At 35.5% G+C, this 19051-nt stretch overlaps 1 protein-coding gene across 2 annotated transcripts in view; it reads left to right on the top strand.

The window, feature by feature from the left end:
• The first annotated feature begins 13372 nt into the window (after positions 1–13372).
• LOC129239239 (sodium/potassium/calcium exchanger 4) overlaps positions 13373–19051 on the top strand; it is a 59680-nt gene continuing 54001 nt past the window's right edge. The window contains exons 1-3 of one of the 2 annotated variants that reach the window (XM_054874592.1): positions 13373–13740; positions 16028–16169; positions 16206–16385. In XM_054874592.1, the coding sequence (XP_054730567.1) occupies positions 16310–16385 (76 nt within the window). In that variant the 5' untranslated portion in view covers positions 13373–13740; positions 16028–16169; positions 16206–16309. Of the gene's footprint in view, positions 13741–16027; positions 16386–19051 lie in introns of both variants that reach the window. The other variant, XM_054874591.1, reaches the window with a different exon arrangement.

Here is a 19051-nt window from a genome sequence, read left to right as displayed (position 1 = left end):
GCCGATATGGACTGAGGCTAATCATAGCCATATGTGTGAGGTAGTTCGCACTCACAGACGCAGCGTACTACGAACTGCATGCGCTTATAGAACGCTATCAGACAGCACAATATGCATTATTGCTAGAAAGATACCAGTGAATATTCATGCGATGGAGTTGTGTCGCCTGTATGGAGTAAAAGGAGTGAAACCGACGGTAGCAGAAAAGACGGTAGAGAGAACACGATCGATGGTCGAATGACAAAGAAGATGGGATGAGTCAACCAAAGGCCGGTGGATTTACAAACTCATTCCAAATCTTGGAGGGTGGATGAATAGGAAGCATGTCGATATTGATTACTATCTAACTCAGATACTCGCCGGACGTGGCTGCCTCCTTGAATACCTACACCGTTTCCAGCTGGCCGACAGCCCGTTTTGCCCGAGTTACTCGAATACAGTCGAGAACGCAGAACATGTGGTCTTTCACTGCCAGCGTTTCAGTGAAGAACGAGCAATGCTGGCGAAGGCATTCGAACACCCGCCATCCCACACAAGATTTGTCCAAGATATGTGCTAGACCATCAGTAAATGGGACGCCATAAAAACATTTGCGGCTACAATCAGGACGATCCTAAACTGCACTGACTGGGAGAGAAAAGCCCAGAAACGACAGCAGCAGTTGCAACTGCAGCAGAAACAGTGACTTACTCTAACTAAGTTATAATTCGGGAGTTTTGTGGAAAAAAGGAAGGAAAAAAACAAAAAACAACCTTATAAAAATACAGTTACACAGTATATAATCTATTCGCTTATCAGTAAGTTTTGTACCTTTACTAACAGGTGGACAGTGGAGATCAACTGTTTTAGACAAACCGACGACAGGTCCAGACGCTTGAGCCAAACACTCACAACAGTACCAAATAGAAGACAAGACAATGGCTTGTGAGTATCGTGCTATTGCACATTTTCCGATGTTGCACTTCCTCCACAGTGACCTAAAAAGGCTGAGAGGAGTGAATAATATCGATGGCGTAAAGTCTCCATACGCCCACAGAAACGGTCCGAGGGTGGAACTCAGCCGAGGAGGAGGAATGTTATAACGACTTACGACTATCACTCCAGCAGCATTTCTCAAACATTTCCAATTAATATGATTGCTTATTAATTACATCAATTACGAACAAAAGCAATTTCGAAACAATTTTTAATGGCTCGATCTTTGTTTTTTAAATACCATTTCACACGCATAAGTACAAATATATCTCTTACCTCACATACCATTGGTGTGACGGCACCTTTGATGATGTTTCTGACATTTTGATTTACACTTCCTGACTATGTATAAAAAAAGGTGCTATTCTCGTATATGACTGATTTCATAGCCAGATTAGCATTGACTTACGTTGAGCTGATTCGAAAAAAAACTTTAAAGTTTTTACCCCCACCCACGTAAGTGTGCATCGGCAAATTAAGTCTATTAACTGAGCCTAGTCTAACCAAAAGCTGTTGGTTGACAACAACATAAGCTTTTCGAAGACATTAATATTGCCCTTATCCATTCGAAGGGCAAACTCGCTTCTCAAAGAGTTTTCATAGAAAATTACTAAGTAGGTAAATAATCGAATAGGTTGAACACGTTTTATACAGACGCGTTGAAGTCAAGGACCGCAAAATGTAATGTACAATTTTTATCACTTAGAAACAGACTATTTAGTATAATAAAAAATACATATATTTGTGTGCTTATTAGTATTTACGCGTTAATATCAATCCTCAATTACATCAAAGGTGATGTCAGTGTCTCAATTGTAATACTTCAGACAGTTAATGCAAGTGGAGCAACTATCTACACAGTCTATCATAAGTGTATTAAGGGGCAGGGCATACGTAAGGCGCAGATATAGTCAGAAAATCACGTCTAGAACTATTTCGTGCAGTAAGTCAGTAGTGACTACGCCTTAACCAGTTCATAAATGTGGCCACAAGAAAAACCTATTAGATAGAGATATGACGATATTGTTACTTGTAATTACTACTCGTATTAGTGTTTGAGCTGATTCTAATAGATTAAAGCTGCATTGCCAATACAAGTTTCCTTACGAGCATCATCGTCAATATCGACTTCTAGCTTAAGATTTAAGCTCTTCGACTCGGATCCCTTGTAAATGCTTTTACTTTGAGGAGTCAACATGGCAATACCGATGTTGCGGCATTTTTTCGGGACTGTTAGGAATATTATTTTCTTATATTTCTAGGATTCCTGGGTTTTAAAAATGCAATCCCGAAATTTCTGGATTTTTTCGGGACAGTCGGGAATTTTATTTTCTTATATTTCTCTGTGTATTTCTGGTTTCTAGGATTTCTGGGTTTCAAAATGACAATCAAAAGTTTCGGTACTTTTTCGGGACAGTTCTTCTTCTTCTTAATTGGCGCGATAACCGCTTACGCGATTTTGGCCGAGTTTAACAAAGAGCGCCAGTCGTTTCTTTCTCGTGCTAACCGGCGCCAATTGGACACACCAAGTGAAGTCAAGTCCTTCTCCACCTGATCTTTCCAACGCAGAGGAGGCCTTCCTCTTCCTCTGCTACCACCAGCTGGTACCGCACCAAATACTCAAATACGGACGACATGACCCAACCAGCCTAGTCGCTGGATGTTTATTCGCCGCGCTATGTATATGTCGTCGTAAAGCTCATACAGCTCATCGTTTCACCACCTGCGATATTCGCCGTTGCCAACGTGCATAGTTCCAAAAATCTTACGCAGAATCTTTCTCTCAAACACTCCAAACGTCGCTTCACCGGATGTTGTCATCGTTCACGCTTCTGCGCCATGCGGGACAGATAGGAATATTATTTTAATATATTTCTCTGTCTATTTCTTAGTCCTAAGATTTCTGAGTTCTAAAAAAGTAGTCCCGAAATGTCGGGTTATTTTTCGGGAGGGGAGGAATATTATTTTCTTATATTTCCCTGTGTATTTCTTAGTCCTATGATTTCTGGGTTTTAAAATGCCAATACCGAAATTTCGGGATTTTTTCGAGACAGTCAGGAGTATAATTTTCTTATATTTCTCTGTGTATTTCTTGGTTCTAGGATTTTTGGGTTGTAAAAATGTAATCCCGAAGATTCTGGATTTTTTCGGGACAGTCAGGAGTGTATTTCTGGGTTCTAGGATTTCATGAATTTAGATTACATTAGAATTTCTGCGATTAAAATGGCAATACCGAAGTTTCAGGATTTTTTCGGGACTGTTTTCTTTTTATTTTCTTTAATTTATTTATAAACTTAGATTACATTAGAATTTCTGGATTTAAAATGGCAATACCGAAGTTTCAGGATTTTTTCGGGACTGTTAGGCATAGCACTTGCAATAATTTCTAAAAAACCTTAGGAACTAATTCTCAACCATCAAGAAAGTTAAAAAGCAGAGATTAACTAACATTTTCCATGGGATTTCAATATAAAACTCTTCCGTTTATTAACTGAATGAACAGCGAAGGACGCGCACTACTTTTAGTTCCAAGTAACTAGTTTTGGGTCAAAAAGCCCACTAGGGAACTCTTCTGCAAGCTGTATACTTGTAATACACGCTTGCAGGCATACCCACCCACCTACATACATACATATACAAGTACAAGTACATATATGAGTGTATGAGGTAAGCAAGTAAATCAGTCTAATAAGCATTCGGGAAACCACTTAATATTGGAATGAGAAGCAGAGCAACAAAAATATGGGTATAGAGTATAGTACTTGGATAACTTCCACTTTAGTTCACTTTTACAGAATTTGCAAATTCCGTTTTACAAATTGTTTTCTTTCTTTTTCTCAGACTTCAGCATTATCACGCCCTCCTGCCTATCAAGTGGTAGCCAAGTGCAATAAAAAGAATATTTCAACTGTTCGATAACAAAGTGTCACTTTCTTTTGCAAATGTTTTTATACCAGCTATGATTTGTATCTTGAAATTTGCGAGTTTTCTTTTAATAATAATATTTCTTTACTTTACTCTTTACCATGACAGTTTAACTGTTACTTTTCCTCTTCGTACCCCTTATCAGGCTATAAACAAGAAAATACTGATTTCTAATTAATTTGTGGCTGTAATTATGGACGCACTCGAAATCGCCATTCCAAATGAGTTATACGTATCGGCCGCCGTAGCCGAATTAATTGGTACATGACCACCATTCGGAAGTGCACGGGTTCGAAACCACGGGCACGAAACACTAAATGATAGAAAAATGTTGTTTCTAACAGTGTATTTCTTCTGCCACGAAAAAGTGCCTTATAAGAAATCCTGCTGCCGTTTGAAAACTGTGTAAAACTAAAGGACGCTCCATTTGTGGAAAACAGCAAGACTCACACCCAATAAAAACTGTAAGCATATACGTAACTACTACTCGATTGCTCCCAAATTTGATACCCACCGCTAGTGTGAGGCATATTTCACTTACGGACAATGGTAAATGGCATAGCGCATTTCTGCCATAAAACCAAAAGCTGCAGGGATTTCCATTTGTGGAAAACTTTAAGAGGCACTCCACAAATTAGAGCTGAAGTCCGGCCAAAACTTGAGAAAGAATAGAAAGAAAAAAGTGCTTACCAATTTCATTATATAAGAGGATTGGCTGATAAACTCGCAGCCGAAGGCACTTAATGAATGAAAAGTATTGTTTTACCACTTGAGGGGGATATAAACCTCTCCTAGTTTGAATATTATGTATTCATGCCACTGAAAAGGTATTCTTGACATTTCTCTTCCATATGGTTTTTTACGGCCGTTTTGATCTCACAGTCATCCGAAAATCTTTGTCCCCGAAACAATTTTTTTTTAATTTGAGGTACAAACTGTAGTGTGGGTGGTGTAAGTTTCTGTGAATCCTATAATCTTTAATGCATCCCGCTCAACCAGATTTTTGTAACTCACCAACGATATACAGAATGCAGAGCTGTAGCTAACATCAGAACGTTAACCGGCTTTTAGCGAATTTGAAGAAATTAGCTGATTTCCTTACGTAACCGGTGCTATGACAGCGGTTTTCTGACGAAAAAAGCTCAGGTTGTGTTGGGGATATACGAAAAAAACATCAACGCAGCCAACACACTTTTTGCTTTTTTGTCGTCTAAACAGCGACCGTTTGTGACCGAAGTGTGTGAGTACGTGTGACATGAGTGGGCCGAGTCCCCGAAGTGGCAGCCGACGTTCCTACCACAATTTTGCTTCGGATGGTCAAACCTTGCAATCACCAACGGTTACCGCTTATCACATATTTTTTCTAATTTCTTATGTACAAATGTTCAAGTAAATAACGCCAATTTATTCCTAACTAATATGTGGTTCCTCTACTATCAACCACAATTTAATTCTTGGATCAGTCAGTAGGTACTATTTTTTCTACTTTTTGGACATTTGCCTCGCTCACTACAGTCAATGGCGCGTGTGTTGCGTTCAAAGGTTATTTTTTCTTGTTGGAACAACTGAGCCTATTTTTTGACTTTTGTATATGAAGATATAGAGTGGTCAAGAATTATGTAATGGCATTTCTTCGAAAATTGGTTTTGGCTTATTTTCCTTTTTAAGAAGCAACTTATTCACAGTTCTCCAAATTTAGTGTTGTTACTTATTCCGGAGAAAGTTATGAGAAACCAAGAAAAAGTACTGATAATTTGGTAACATTTCGGTTTCATATCTATTTCATTTATGCGAATGTCAAGCTAAGTAGCTGATTACAAAATTAAAATTTGAAAACAAATATTCCACACTGTTTTGTGTTTTCTGAAACACTAAAAATAACTGAAAATAATTTTTTTTTAATAGGAATTTTTTTCTCAAATTCATGAATATTATGAGTAAATATAAGTAAATTCTAAAAGGAGGCGCCAAAATAATCATCCATTTTTGTTTTTATTAAATTTTTTTTTATTTATTTTATATTAAAAACAATGATTTTGAGTCTTCATTGTGACCTTTACGCACTCCGTTATTTATCTGCTTGTTTACTGCAGCTGTCCAATTCAAAATACGACGCCATTCGCAAAAAATTATAAATCTTCCTATAGGATGACTAATTTTGTGCCTTTGTATTACTGATTTAAGCTGCCTTAATGGCCTTAAATTTAATTGGCCATTCACAGCCAAGATTTTCTGAAGATTACTGCTAATTGAGGTTGAAATATCGACAAATAATTAGAAAAAATCAACAATTGTTCAGCTAAACTTTTTAAACATGTTTTTGGTATTTTTTTTTTTTCCTAGCAGTCGTTTGCCTTCTCTCCATATAACGAATGCTGTCCGCAAAAAAAATTGTCAAAAATCAACGCAATTTTTCAGCCACTTTAAACTTGCACTTATTACTCCAAAATTCTATAAGCTATAATATAAAACGGCATACTCGCAATTATTACTAAAATTAAATTATACAAAAAATTACCACGTGCTATAGTTACTTAACGCGCTCTCTGTGTGCGCGCCTACAATTATTAGACAAATACTGATATCCTCATCCTCAATCTTACGTAAATTTCCAAGTATGTACGTCACTTAGCAGTTTTTTGTAATTAACAATCAAGTAAGCAAAACAAAAATTAAGATGGGTCTACAACCCTTAGTCAGAAAACAAGTTGTATTAACATAGATACGTCAAACTGATTGATATGTGAAAATGTACATTTTTTGCTAACAGAGAATCGCAACCAGCTTGAGTCAACTTATTAATTAAATAAAGTATTAAATAAACTTAAAAATATCAAAAATCATGTTTGCATCAATTTGAATTTCCACCGATTAGGGAAAGTAAAGTTCAGACGTCATAAGCAGCGAACTAAAGAAAAAAATTCGCTTATGAAAACCTGAAACAATTAAAAAAAAAACAATATATCATATCATAGAAATATTATAAATAGCTTGCAATAAATTGTTTGTGTATGCATTTTCTGAAAGTTAACAAAAAATTTATGGTGAATACCAAAGAAAATTATTTTATCGAAGCGCAATTAAATACTTACGTGGACTACCTCAGTTGAGCGGGTTTTTCCTAGTTTGCCCTGCTGTTATTCCCCAAATTGCAGGTGCAACCCTAAATTCTTAGATATGGATGAACAAAAGTTATAAAAAATTGCATATCGTTGCTGGACTGTAAGTAACTTATGTCTGCATTTCTATCATAAAAATTATATCCACAAAAACTAGCTACCATTTTTTTGTAATTTTTCAGAAAAGTTTAGGGTATGCAGTTTTATAGACCATTAAATTTTTTTGTAATAAAAGTTAAATTTCAACTAAACAAAAAATCGTGCTGATTTCTGAGATTTTTTTCCGGCGCAGTCTTAAGGGCACAAATATCTGTAAAATTTCGAAAAAAAAAATATTTTTTTCATTAAATGTTAACATACTCCTTTAAGAATATATCAAAAAATTTTTAGAACGTAAATTTAAGTTTTTCTTATATTATAGATCGTCAACCGTGAAAGGTATAGTTATGTTGTTTTCAACTTTAGACGCGTTTTTCTCAAAACTAAAGGGTGATTTTTTAAGAGCTATAGGAAAGTTTTTCAAAAAAACACACGTAAAATTCAGAAAAATGCATGAAAGTTTTATTTAAATCGATAGTACAGTCCATATAATTTAATGTTTGAAGATTATTTCGCGCAAATGTTGACCGCGACTGGACTCAAATGGTCCATCCGCTTAGTTCAATTTTAACATACTTTTTCCAATGTTTCGGCCGGTATCTCACATATAAATGCTTTAATGTTGTCTTCCAATGCGTTAATTGAAGCAGGCTTATGTGAATAGCACGATCTGGGTGGCCAATTGACAGGTCCTGAACGTGAAATAAAATGTTCATCGAATTTGCCTCTCAACAAGTCCATTGTTACGCGTGCTGTGTGGCATGTGGCACCGTCTTGCTGAAACCACATGTCATGCAAGTCAAGCTGTTGCATTTTGCAAGTTGGATATCATTTCACGGTAGCGCTCACCTTTCACAGTTACGTTACGATTCACAGCATCTTTGAAGAAGTACGGTCCAATGATACCTCCAGCCCATAAACCGCACCAAACTGTGACCTTTTCTGGATACATTGGTAGCTCTTGCAATTCTTCTGGCTGATCTTCACTCCAAAATCGACAATTCTGATTATTTACGTACCCATTGATCCAAAAATGAGCTTCGTCGCTGAACACAATTTTTCGATAAAAAAGTGGATCTTAAACTTTCTTAACAGAACACGCATTTTTATAATAAAATTCAATGATTTGCAAGCGTTGTTCGTTTATAAGACGATTCATGGTTAAATTATAGACCAAACTTAAGATGTTAATAGCTTAAACGATAATAGCTAAAAAATCACCCTTTATATTATTCGAAGTGGCGTACACGATAACTCGAAAAGTTATTGACCGACCTACCTGAAACTTTGCCCACATCTTTTTTATGATACTACTTTATGTGAATTTAAAGTTTTCGAAAATTTTTCAAAAAAATTATTTTTCAGAAGCAAAAATAGTTAGAAAATTCGCCCCAAAATTCATTTTTTTAAGCATTTTATTCCGCGATTTTTTTTCATTTTTGTTTAATTCATATAGAATTTATGACATTAATAAACAAAAAAAAAGGTGTTTTTTTGTATTCAGGTCACTGACGTCGATGCTACAATGCTACAATGCCCGCCGATTGAGCAGCCCCGCTGCGACCTTCCTGGAAGAATTGAGTGAACATCCGCCATTTTAAATGATTAAAATAAAGAACAAAATTTTATATTATTTTAATGTATAAAACAACAACACCGTCAGCAGAAAAAAATGTCAAACATTAATGCAATTTTTCAATCACTTGAAACATGGATTTTATTATACCAAAATTCAATGATCTACAAAACTTACCCGAAATTTGTCTGAAAATTCTCCGTAATTAGTTTGAAATTTTGATGAATCACTCGAAAGACAGAATTTTGCTACCTAGAAAGTAAAATAACACCAGCAGGTGGAACGATTGCATTCATCTCGCACCGTATCAATAAAGCTTATGCAGCGTTTTTCCAGTTGTACAACAAACGGATTTGAAATTCCATATCAGCTAAAAGTAAGCTCCGAATTTTTAATTCCAACGTAAAAACGATGTTGATGTATGGCTGTGAATCCTGGTCGCTTACATCTGCACTTATCCGCAGGGTGCAAGTTGTTGTTGTTGTTGTAGCAGCAAAAACATTCCCCAATTACAGTCCTTGGCCGGGTCGTTTCGATAACGTAACCGACTGTCGTGAAAACGGCTGCAAATATTCGTCAACGCCTGCTTGCGCAAACTTTTCAAAATCTGGTGGCCTTGTGCTATTTCAAATCAGGAGTTGCTTAATTCAACTAACGAACTCCCAATAGAGTTCATCATCAAACGCAGATGATAGATAAAGTGTTTATCTATATGCATTAAGAAGTAGGATCTTAAATATCGGCTCCTGCTTCTGGCTTGAGACGGGCATGTGCAAAAAAGGTGTTGAATTGCTTCCAACGTCTCCTCATTCCTACAGCTACGACAGAAATCGTGCATGTGAACGTCTAATCTCCTTGCGTGATTTCCTATAAGATCATGTCCTGTGAGGGCATACTAACGTCCTAATTTGAAGTCTACTCAATTTTATAACATTTTTGGATAGACGCAGATTTAGCCTTGGCCATGTTTGCCTAGCAATTTCACAGATATTGGCACTAATCCATCTTTGATTTACAGAATTGATTAGTGCGTCCATAACAAGAAGCTTACAAGTGACGAGAGGTACCCCCATACATACAGAAACATACCTTCAATTGCAAGTTGGTCAGCACTACAGTTCCCTGGTATATCTCCGTCGCCTGGAACCCACCATAAGATAAAATGCGATACTATTTAGCCGTCGCATTAAGAGATTGGCGACAATGTAAGACACTCCTCGATACAATTTGGAATGCATCCAGAGCCAGGGCAGCTTGGCTGGCTGATAGAATGCAGATATCTGTTGATGATATCTGGAGTTAAAGTAAGTTATATACATATATATACATATATATATATATATATATATATATATATATATGCATCTTGAGGTATTGTTATCGATATCCCTACTGTATTGCAACTCGTCACGCCATTCAAAGTGTAACGACTTTCACATAAACCCAGTGGCAAAACGATAGCACATCAGCATTTTGACCAATTTTTTTTCTTTTATAGGTGTTTTTGATAAATTAAATTGAGTTTTCCGCAGACGAATAAAAAACACGATGTGTGATACTCAAACGTTTAATTTCGAATAATAAAAATAGTGATTAATATACATATTTACCAGAGATGTCATTAACTGACATACGCATTGTTACATTTGTAGGGTTGATATTCAAAGTATCATATTTCAACAGCCCTTCTCAATGCGAATGTCATTATTCTAAACTTAACAATTTCATTAAATCTGTATGCTTCTTTTTTGACAAATTTTTTGTTAAAATATCGGCTATCATACTATCTGTTGATACATACTCTAACTTTATGTCACCCTTTTGAACAATCTCTCTGACAAAATGATATCTTATATCTATGTGCTTCGTCCTTGCATGATGCACAGGGTTCTTTGCCAAATTTTGTGCACTTATATTGTCTCCGTACAATATCGTTGGAGTTCGGCCATCACCACACCCAATTTCAATTTTAACACGTCAACCGCTGGAAGATTGTCCCTAGTCTCCATCGCTATCACGAAATTCTCGTATTCTTTTGGAAGACTAGACAATAATATGATGGCAACTAACTCTTGATTTAGCTCTAAGCCCACCTCAGCTAATTTGTCCATTATTGTCGTAAACACATTTAAGTACGTCGCAACGTTTTCGCCCTCTGTCATTCTTAGGCTCAACAACTTTTTGTAAAGCGAAACTTTTCTTACCGGACCACTTGGTTGATAAATTTCCTTCAGTTTTTTCCACGCTTCCGTCGATGTTTTGCAATGCCGCAAGTAATTCAGTTGCGTTGGCCTTACACTTAAGTTAATCACGGCCAAAGCCTTCTCATCGCGAGCAATCCACTGCGCCACTTCGCCTTCATCTGCTATATCCTCTCTCTTGCATTCCCCAGACGTATATTTCCATAATTCCGAATGCACCAACACGCTACGCATCTGAACGCTCCAAGAATCATAATTCTTTTCGTCCAGCTTCTCGATTTGGTACATGGAACTCATGCCGAAATAAATCTTCAACTTCACTTTAAATTGAACACGCGTAATCTGGGCCCATAACCTGATAAATTAAATTGAGTTTTCCGCAGACGAATAAAAAACACGATGTGTGATACTCAAACGTTTAATTTCGAATAATAAAAATAGTGATTACATATTTACCAGAGATGTCATTAACTGACATACGCATTGTTACATTTGTAGGGTTGATATTCAAAGTATCATATTTCAACAGTTTTTTTATAAAATTGTAGGTCATTGCCTAACCAAAACCATACAAATAAATTTTCAAATTTCATACCAATAATACAAAAATTCCACATGTCCCATTTCAATTTCACTGTTTAATTTCTAGAAATATTCGTGGTATGCAATTTCAAAACCGACCCTTTTTGGATGTTGGGTCGAGCTCCCCCTCCTATTTTTGATGTGCATCTTGATGTTGTTCCCCAAATGAAGAGACCTACAGTTTCAGTATTTTTTATGAGCTTTCTCATAGCTTTCTCTCTCCGAAGGTTTGCCATTGCCTGTCGAGGGGCGACCGCTATTAGAAAAAAACTTTTTCTTCACTTTAGTGTTTCGCGTGTGCGTTTATGAATTTCTGGAAAAGGTGTCACTGGCCGAACTTCCTTGGGCACTTTTCTGTGCTTTATTTATCACACACATTCAATTGTCGGCATCTTTTATGCTTTAGTATCAAAAGCGTGAAATATCGATTCTTTGCCTTCGATACCTATACGATTATTATTATCGATACTTGCCATCTAATACATCTTTCGAACTGATATCGACACTTTTTTGTTAGCACATTAGGCGTGCTCCCCTATGTCGGTTGGACGGCCTCAGCTTAACCGGTCATTTTCCCGAATCGAATTTCCCGAATGCCGCTGGCCCGAATGTCTAAAATTCCGAATAACCAAAATCCCGAATGCCATTTTCCCGAATGCCAGTTTCCCGAATCCATTTTCCCGAAAACCAATTTCCCGAATAACTAATTTACCGAATATTTTTAAATAATTGACGCATAAATGGTTCCAACAGAAGAATAATGTTACCATAGATCGGTAAGAGCTGCACCAAAGGAGAAATGGTATCAGCTTCAAAGCAGAATCCAAGCGATCACAACTTCCTACGATAATTATAGAAGAGAAAACAGAGTATTGGACTATTTAAAAGCAATTTCTTATAATATTGTGCTCTAATTGGTTTACAAATATGTATATGTTCACTTTTACAAAAATTTATTACAGTAAATCCTTTATTACTAATAAAAAAAAAAATTTATTTTTCGGGGACATAGCCATTCGTGAAACTGGCATTCGGGAAAATGGCATTCGGGATTTTGGTTATTCGGAATTTTAGACATTCGGGCCAGCGGCATTCGGGAAATTCGATTCGGGAAAATGACCGGGAATCGGGTTTATTACCCTTATTATTATAAATATTCAATCATACGGCAAATTACTGGGCAAACGGTCAATCAGCCAAACTACTTTTTTTATCATAATCTGAGTCATACATATGTAGATAAGTCCAAATAATCTCTGTTTGAGTGGAATAACTACATACGCGCATACGCGTAGCTGTGGCGAGAGAGCCTGCATACCAAGATGGGAGAGAGTATCACTCACAAATTTCATTACTTTACTGTAATTTTGTTTATCAACTGAAATGATTTATGAAATGGACTCAATGCAATTCGCTCAAAAGCGTTGAGTTTGACTATGTTTGTATGTATGCAAGTAAACTAACTTAGTAATCAACTCACTGCCTTACTGATATGTATTACGATTCACTAAAACAACAACACCAACAATAGCAACGAAATCAACTCGATCATAGCAGCCGCAACCCTTGGCAGACGCAACAACAAAAACAACACCAACAATCACTCAGCTGCAATATCAGCGTTAAGAACCTCACTTCAATCGGACAATGCTAGAGATAATAATTTTTTGCAGCACAGTAACACACAAACACCTTAGTAAGACCTTTAGTATAAAATTCAATAAAAAAATGAAAAGATAAATAGCAAAACAACAAGAACAACCACAATAGCAACACTAATGAAATGTAATGAAAACAATCAGTACTTCAAATCGTTGAATATTTGTTTGACAAAATGCCTTTTAAGACGGCAATGCCGCGCATACATTTAATTAGTTGAACGCCATAATTCTAGCCGTGCGGATGCGTTGAGCCCCATTTAAGTGCCGACAAAATTACCGACCTATCGAAATTATATTCAACGGGTTACGCAAATGAATATTAATGCAGCACTTGGAGAGTAGATTAATAACAACAACAAAAAACAAGGAGTCGACGTTGGAAAAGTGCTTTTGATTTGGCGAAATTCAAGCACTGGCACGTTGGTTGTTAGCGCGGTTGTTATTTTTCTAAATTGTGCTAAATATTAAAATTGCCAGCAACTAAAAGAATTTACGCATGAAAGTGTTGTTTTAAAGGGCAAACTCGTGTGCGCGGCCTAAGAAATTCAAGGCGAAAAAAATAGTTAATTATCGCGTAGCAAGAAGTTGTGAAAAATTTAGAGGTAACCAATGGAAAAAATTAAAATATTTTTATAATATAATATTTTAATTAAAATAGTTTAATGTTTTATTAATGGAAATTGAAAAGAATTTCTTAAAAAAATATAAAACAAATAAATGAACAAAAGAGCAAAAGAACAAAAATTTCATTCTGTATAAAACAAGAATAGTGGAAGTAGCCGAATGGATTAGTGCGTGACTACCATGCGAAAATGCAGAGGTTCCAAACGCAGGACCGCAATAAAAGTTGATGGGAAAAGTTATTTTCTACGGCGATAGTTGCTCGGCAGACAATGGTAAACCTTCGAGTGCTTGCCTGCCATGAAAAAGCTACTCAAAAAAAAACAGCTGCCGTGCCGAAGCGGTACAACTGTAGGCCCCTTCCTTTGTGGAAAAACATCAAGATGCCCACCACAAATACGAGGGGGAGCTATTAGAAAAAATTGTGTCTTTCATTTGAATGAGAAGATAAGGGCTTGGGCGTTTCCAAATGGTAGCGCCGATCGAATTACATACATAGACCTTAAAAAGGGAACAATTTGTAAAGTAAAAAATTGTGGAAAATTAAAAAAAAAATAAACATTTTAGGATAATTCAGAAATTTATAAAAAAATTTAAAAATCCATGCCGAGAGAATGGAAACTGGGCACTTCCAAGTGGTAGCCTTAGACCGAGTTAAAAAAAGCAACAATTTGCACAGTAAAAATTTGTTGAAAAGTATTTCAAAAATTAAAAAAAGACAAGTATTTTTAAGGCAATACAGAAATCTTTAAAAAATGTTAAAAATTCTTTTAGATGTTTGCTTAAAAATTAATATTTCAAATTTATAAAAATATATATATTTTATAAAAATATAACAGTTCACAAAAAAAATTTTTTTAATTTTAGAAGATGCTTTAAATATTTATTGCAAAGTATTTTAAAAATTAAAAATTTAAAAGGCAAGCATTTTTAAGGTAATACAGAAATCGATAAAAATTTTGAAAATTCGTTTAAATGTTTGATTAAAAATTAATATTTTAATTTAAAATTTTATAAAAACATAACAGTTAAAATGCTGTTTTTTTAATTCTAGATAAATTATTTTAATTTAATTTAAATTACTTTTTCATATTTTAATTAAAACATTTGCTCAACAATTCTAATAAAAATTCAGCAGCTTCAAATTCTCTATCAGAATTTTAGAAGACTGCCTTGATTCCTCTTTTATATTTCCTTTTAAATTTTTGCGCGGCAACTTTAATAAAAATTTAATAATTTCAAATTTCTGCCGTAGCTTTAGAAGGCAGCTTTAATTTCGCTTCTTTAATTTCTTTTACATTTTTGCACATTTAATACTTTTTCTGTAAATATTTAAAGTTTTCAAATACTTACATAACAATATAATAAACTTTAAAAAATTTGAAAAGTAAAATATTGAAGAAATTTGAAAAAAAAATGTGAACTATAATTTTAGTTTAAAAAATTGTAATTGTTCAATTAGTGCAGATTTTCTTCTTCTCTTAATTGGCGCTATAACCACTTACACGATTTTGGCCGAGTTTAAAGCGCGCCAGACGTTTCTTTCTCGTGCTAACCGGCGCCAGTTGGACACACCAAGTGAAGCCAAGTCCTTCTCCACCTGATCTTCAATACTAAAGTAAAGAATGGCTCCTAAAGTGAATTTAAAGTTGGTCTGTAAAAGCGAGCCATATTAATTCTCGAAGCGTTTAATTCACGGGTCAAAGTTGCTATACAGTAATTAGAAAAATCATAAAGTGAGTGATTAACTCTCGAACAACGAAAAATACTAAAAAAAAATCTACTATTTACGTTCATATGCTTCAATTATTAAGGACGTAATCTGGTCAAATACTCATTAGATATTTTCCTTAATTGATTACTGCATTAAGCAAAGCCTCAAATAGTTTATGGGAAAATCATAAGCCTTATTGATATTTTTATTTTTAAAAAATGTATTAGCTTTATTTTAAATGCCAAATTGCTTTATTTTAAATGCGGAGCTTAAAATTTGCTTCTTATATCTTTGAAGCATTTTTTTTATAAAGGAAAAAATTACTTCATTTGGTTTTCCCAAGGGCATTACTGCCTGCATTTATGCACTCATATTTGATATTTCTTAACGAGGCCCGTTACACCAGAATTTTTGCTGTACCCAAACAAAATTGGAAAATCTCAAATAGTATTAAACATTTTTATTTATTATTTATTAAAAATTTAGTTTATTAAAAAATATTTTTCAGCGGTATATAAAATATTTAGTAACAAATATTAACTGCAACATTTCAGATTCAGATTCGAGCAATCACTACACCAGCTTGTGCTTGGAAATAGAACTGATGCAACTATCACACAAATAGTTATTCTAAAACAACTGCCATGTAGATTCACACAACAACACACAACGAAACATTATAAGCATTAACATTTTGTTACTCCTTCGCAACGAAATCACAGACGCGCGAAGGAACGATTTAAACAAATTCACAAAATAAAAATTCTTATTTTATCAAATAAAAGCGAATTTTGTTTATAAAAAGTGAAAGTGTCAAGCGAAAACCACAAAAAGTGATGGGGAAACGCTTACATTTGCTATTAAGCGCATTGCTGGTACTCGCCACTGGTGTGGAGCAGATACAGTGCAACGGTACGTATGAGTAACTTTTGTTTACATTAAATTCTTAAGCAATGTAAACATGCATGCATTTGAGTAGCAATTATGTTATGTTAAACAATTACATTATTCTCTTATGTTACTAACTTAGTTATGTTATTTAGTTATGCTATTCACTTACATTGTTATGTTAATATATATGCCTGCTATACTAACAGCACTCATTTTTTCTGCTTCGCTATAGTAATGCGTCTTAGCGTACGAGCTAGATATCGCTAATGAAACCTGTAATTTTGCTAATAAAAATTCTTGTGAGCAGCTTTAGAGGCGTATAAATTTACTATTTCTTAGTTCAATATTTGACGAATGGCAAATAAATATTTCGCCGACGTGAAGTTGTTGTAACTGTTATTTACGTGTGAAGTGAACACTTATGAGCAATTGGTATATTATAAATAAGCGATTTATCACTTTAAGCAGCAATTCAACGTGACATTTTATCTAAATAGTAAATGCATGCAGAAAAATAGTTTTTATGAAAAAATTAACAAAAAAAATATTCAATACTTTAACGACGCTCAGTTAATGATTGCGCGCAAAACCGACTGTTTACGCCAAGCTTCAAGTGAGTTTAGGTAAGACAAAGTTTCGGTATATAAAAATTGGTTACCATTGGTGCAATTGTCAAGCAAATAAAAGAAAAATTATGGTGATATAAAATTGATTCAATGCACAGATGAGGTCGATTAACAGTTGGGATTGCAAATGAATTCTAAATGAACCAAATTATTAGATTTCACTGTTTTTCACAGGAATTGGAAATTTCTTCGCATTGTGACAAATTTTGTGAAAAGATGTTGACCTATACGCTTAATAGATAAATTTGGGATAAATAGGTTAAGATGAATTATTTATTTATTTTTAGGACAAATAATCAAAATGTGAGCAATTTACCTTAAGAAATGAAGCCATTTGTACCTTTAAAGGCGCTGACACTACTCCAATTAGGCTCTGCAATAGTTGTGTTTTGTTCTTTTTAAAGCAGCGTATTTCTAATTTGAAAAATATTGTCTACTCCAATTTGTTACAAAATTTCCAACGCATGAAAATTAGCGTTACATGGAAAGTGAACGTATTTTTTTAATTTTTTAATTTTTTTATTTTTATTTCATTTATTTATTTAACTCCACAAATGCTTGACCTTAAGAATAGCCTACCAGATGAAAGAAATAACAATAAAATTAGAAATAAAATTATATTTGGTGTTAAAGAAGTTCAATTTGTAGAAGTTGAGCGACTTCAAAAGCGCTATGCGTAGCAGGTTTAATATCGATGTGTTTTGATCCGGAAAACTCAAAATTTTGGTATGTACTTATGTATTTGTAGGTGTGAATGTACGGATTTTAAATAATTATCAATGTTTTCCTTATTAAAATGGAAAGCAAGGCATATTTTTTAGCTTAGTACAGAGAGATAAAGAAGCTTCATATTGGAGCAAAACTAGCTATTTTTTGGTATTATTTTGATGATAATTTTTTCAGCGACATTCCAGTATAGTCTTCACTTTTCACTACTCCGAACAGCATTTTTTGGTTTATTGTTTTTTTTTTTTTGTTTTGGTGAGTGGGGTAGGGTTCAAAATGCCTGCATACTTACAGTCCTCTCCTTCTTGAGAGACACCCTTCCCGGGACTACTTCTGCATTACTTCGGTAGGGTCGAGAACGGCATCCATAGAAGAGTACTTCTATTCACCCACGTCTGCGTCCACCGTATTTGTAGCCAGCTTTCATGCTATAGGCTCGTCTTCTTGTGTTCCTGTCTGTGAGGCTTTGCTCTCTTGTACTGTGTCTATCTTTTTTTTTTCAATGGTACGTCCTCGATATATCTCTTTATCAAGTTCCTGCTGTCTTCGCGTTCCACACCGTTTCACGTCTGGATCCACCATATTTGTAGCCAGCTTTCATGCTATAGGCTCGTCTTCTTGTGTCCCTGTCTGTGAGGCTTCGCTTTGTTGCACTGTATCGCCAATCTGCTTCCTCAGAGCAACTCTTTCCGCGAGCCAAGTTTTACAACTAAAAAACGTGTCTTCAGCCTCTTTGCTCGGAGCTTCGCAGTATATGCACTTGGGGTAGATATCTCCGGAGGTATCCTTGACCCGAGAGGATCTGAGTTAATTCTGAGTAATTCACTTCCCTGAAGCTCCTTTGCGCCCATTTTCCTATTGATGGAATAAGTTCCGCTATTTCCCACTCGCTTCAGCGTCCCATCGGCTTTGCTGTCGCTGCATGGCTTGGCATCTGCATTCCGCGCCGCTAGTGATGACGAGTTTCTGCTTGGATTCCCACGCATCTATTCGTTCCCGGACCATGAGGTCGGCGGGCATCTCGCCGCAGCACCACACAAAAACTGCAGCGCCAGAGACAGTGCGGTGGGCTGAGGCAACTCTGAGTGCCGCTGTTCGTTGTTGAGCCTCCAGTGCTTTGCGCTTGGCTTTGTAGTTTAGCATATCTTCACATACTTCGCTGCCGTACAGGAGAATTGAGTTTGTGGCTGCCATGATTAGCCTACTTTTGCGCTGTGCTGGCGCTCCTATGTTTGCCATTAGTCGGCTTAGTATTTCCGTGACCGCTGCTGCTTTGGTAGTTGCATGCCTTATCTGAGCACGGAAAGTTACCCTCTAGTCAAGTTGAAGACGTAG

This window comes from Anastrepha obliqua, chromosome 2, assembly GCF_027943255.1.
Source record: "Anastrepha obliqua isolate idAnaObli1 chromosome 2, idAnaObli1_1.0, whole genome shotgun sequence".
NCBI lineage: Eukaryota > Metazoa > Arthropoda > Insecta > Diptera > Tephritidae > Anastrepha > Anastrepha obliqua.
The sequence above is the reverse complement of the archived record's forward strand: the minus strand, read 5'-3'. Positions and strand labels throughout refer to the sequence as shown.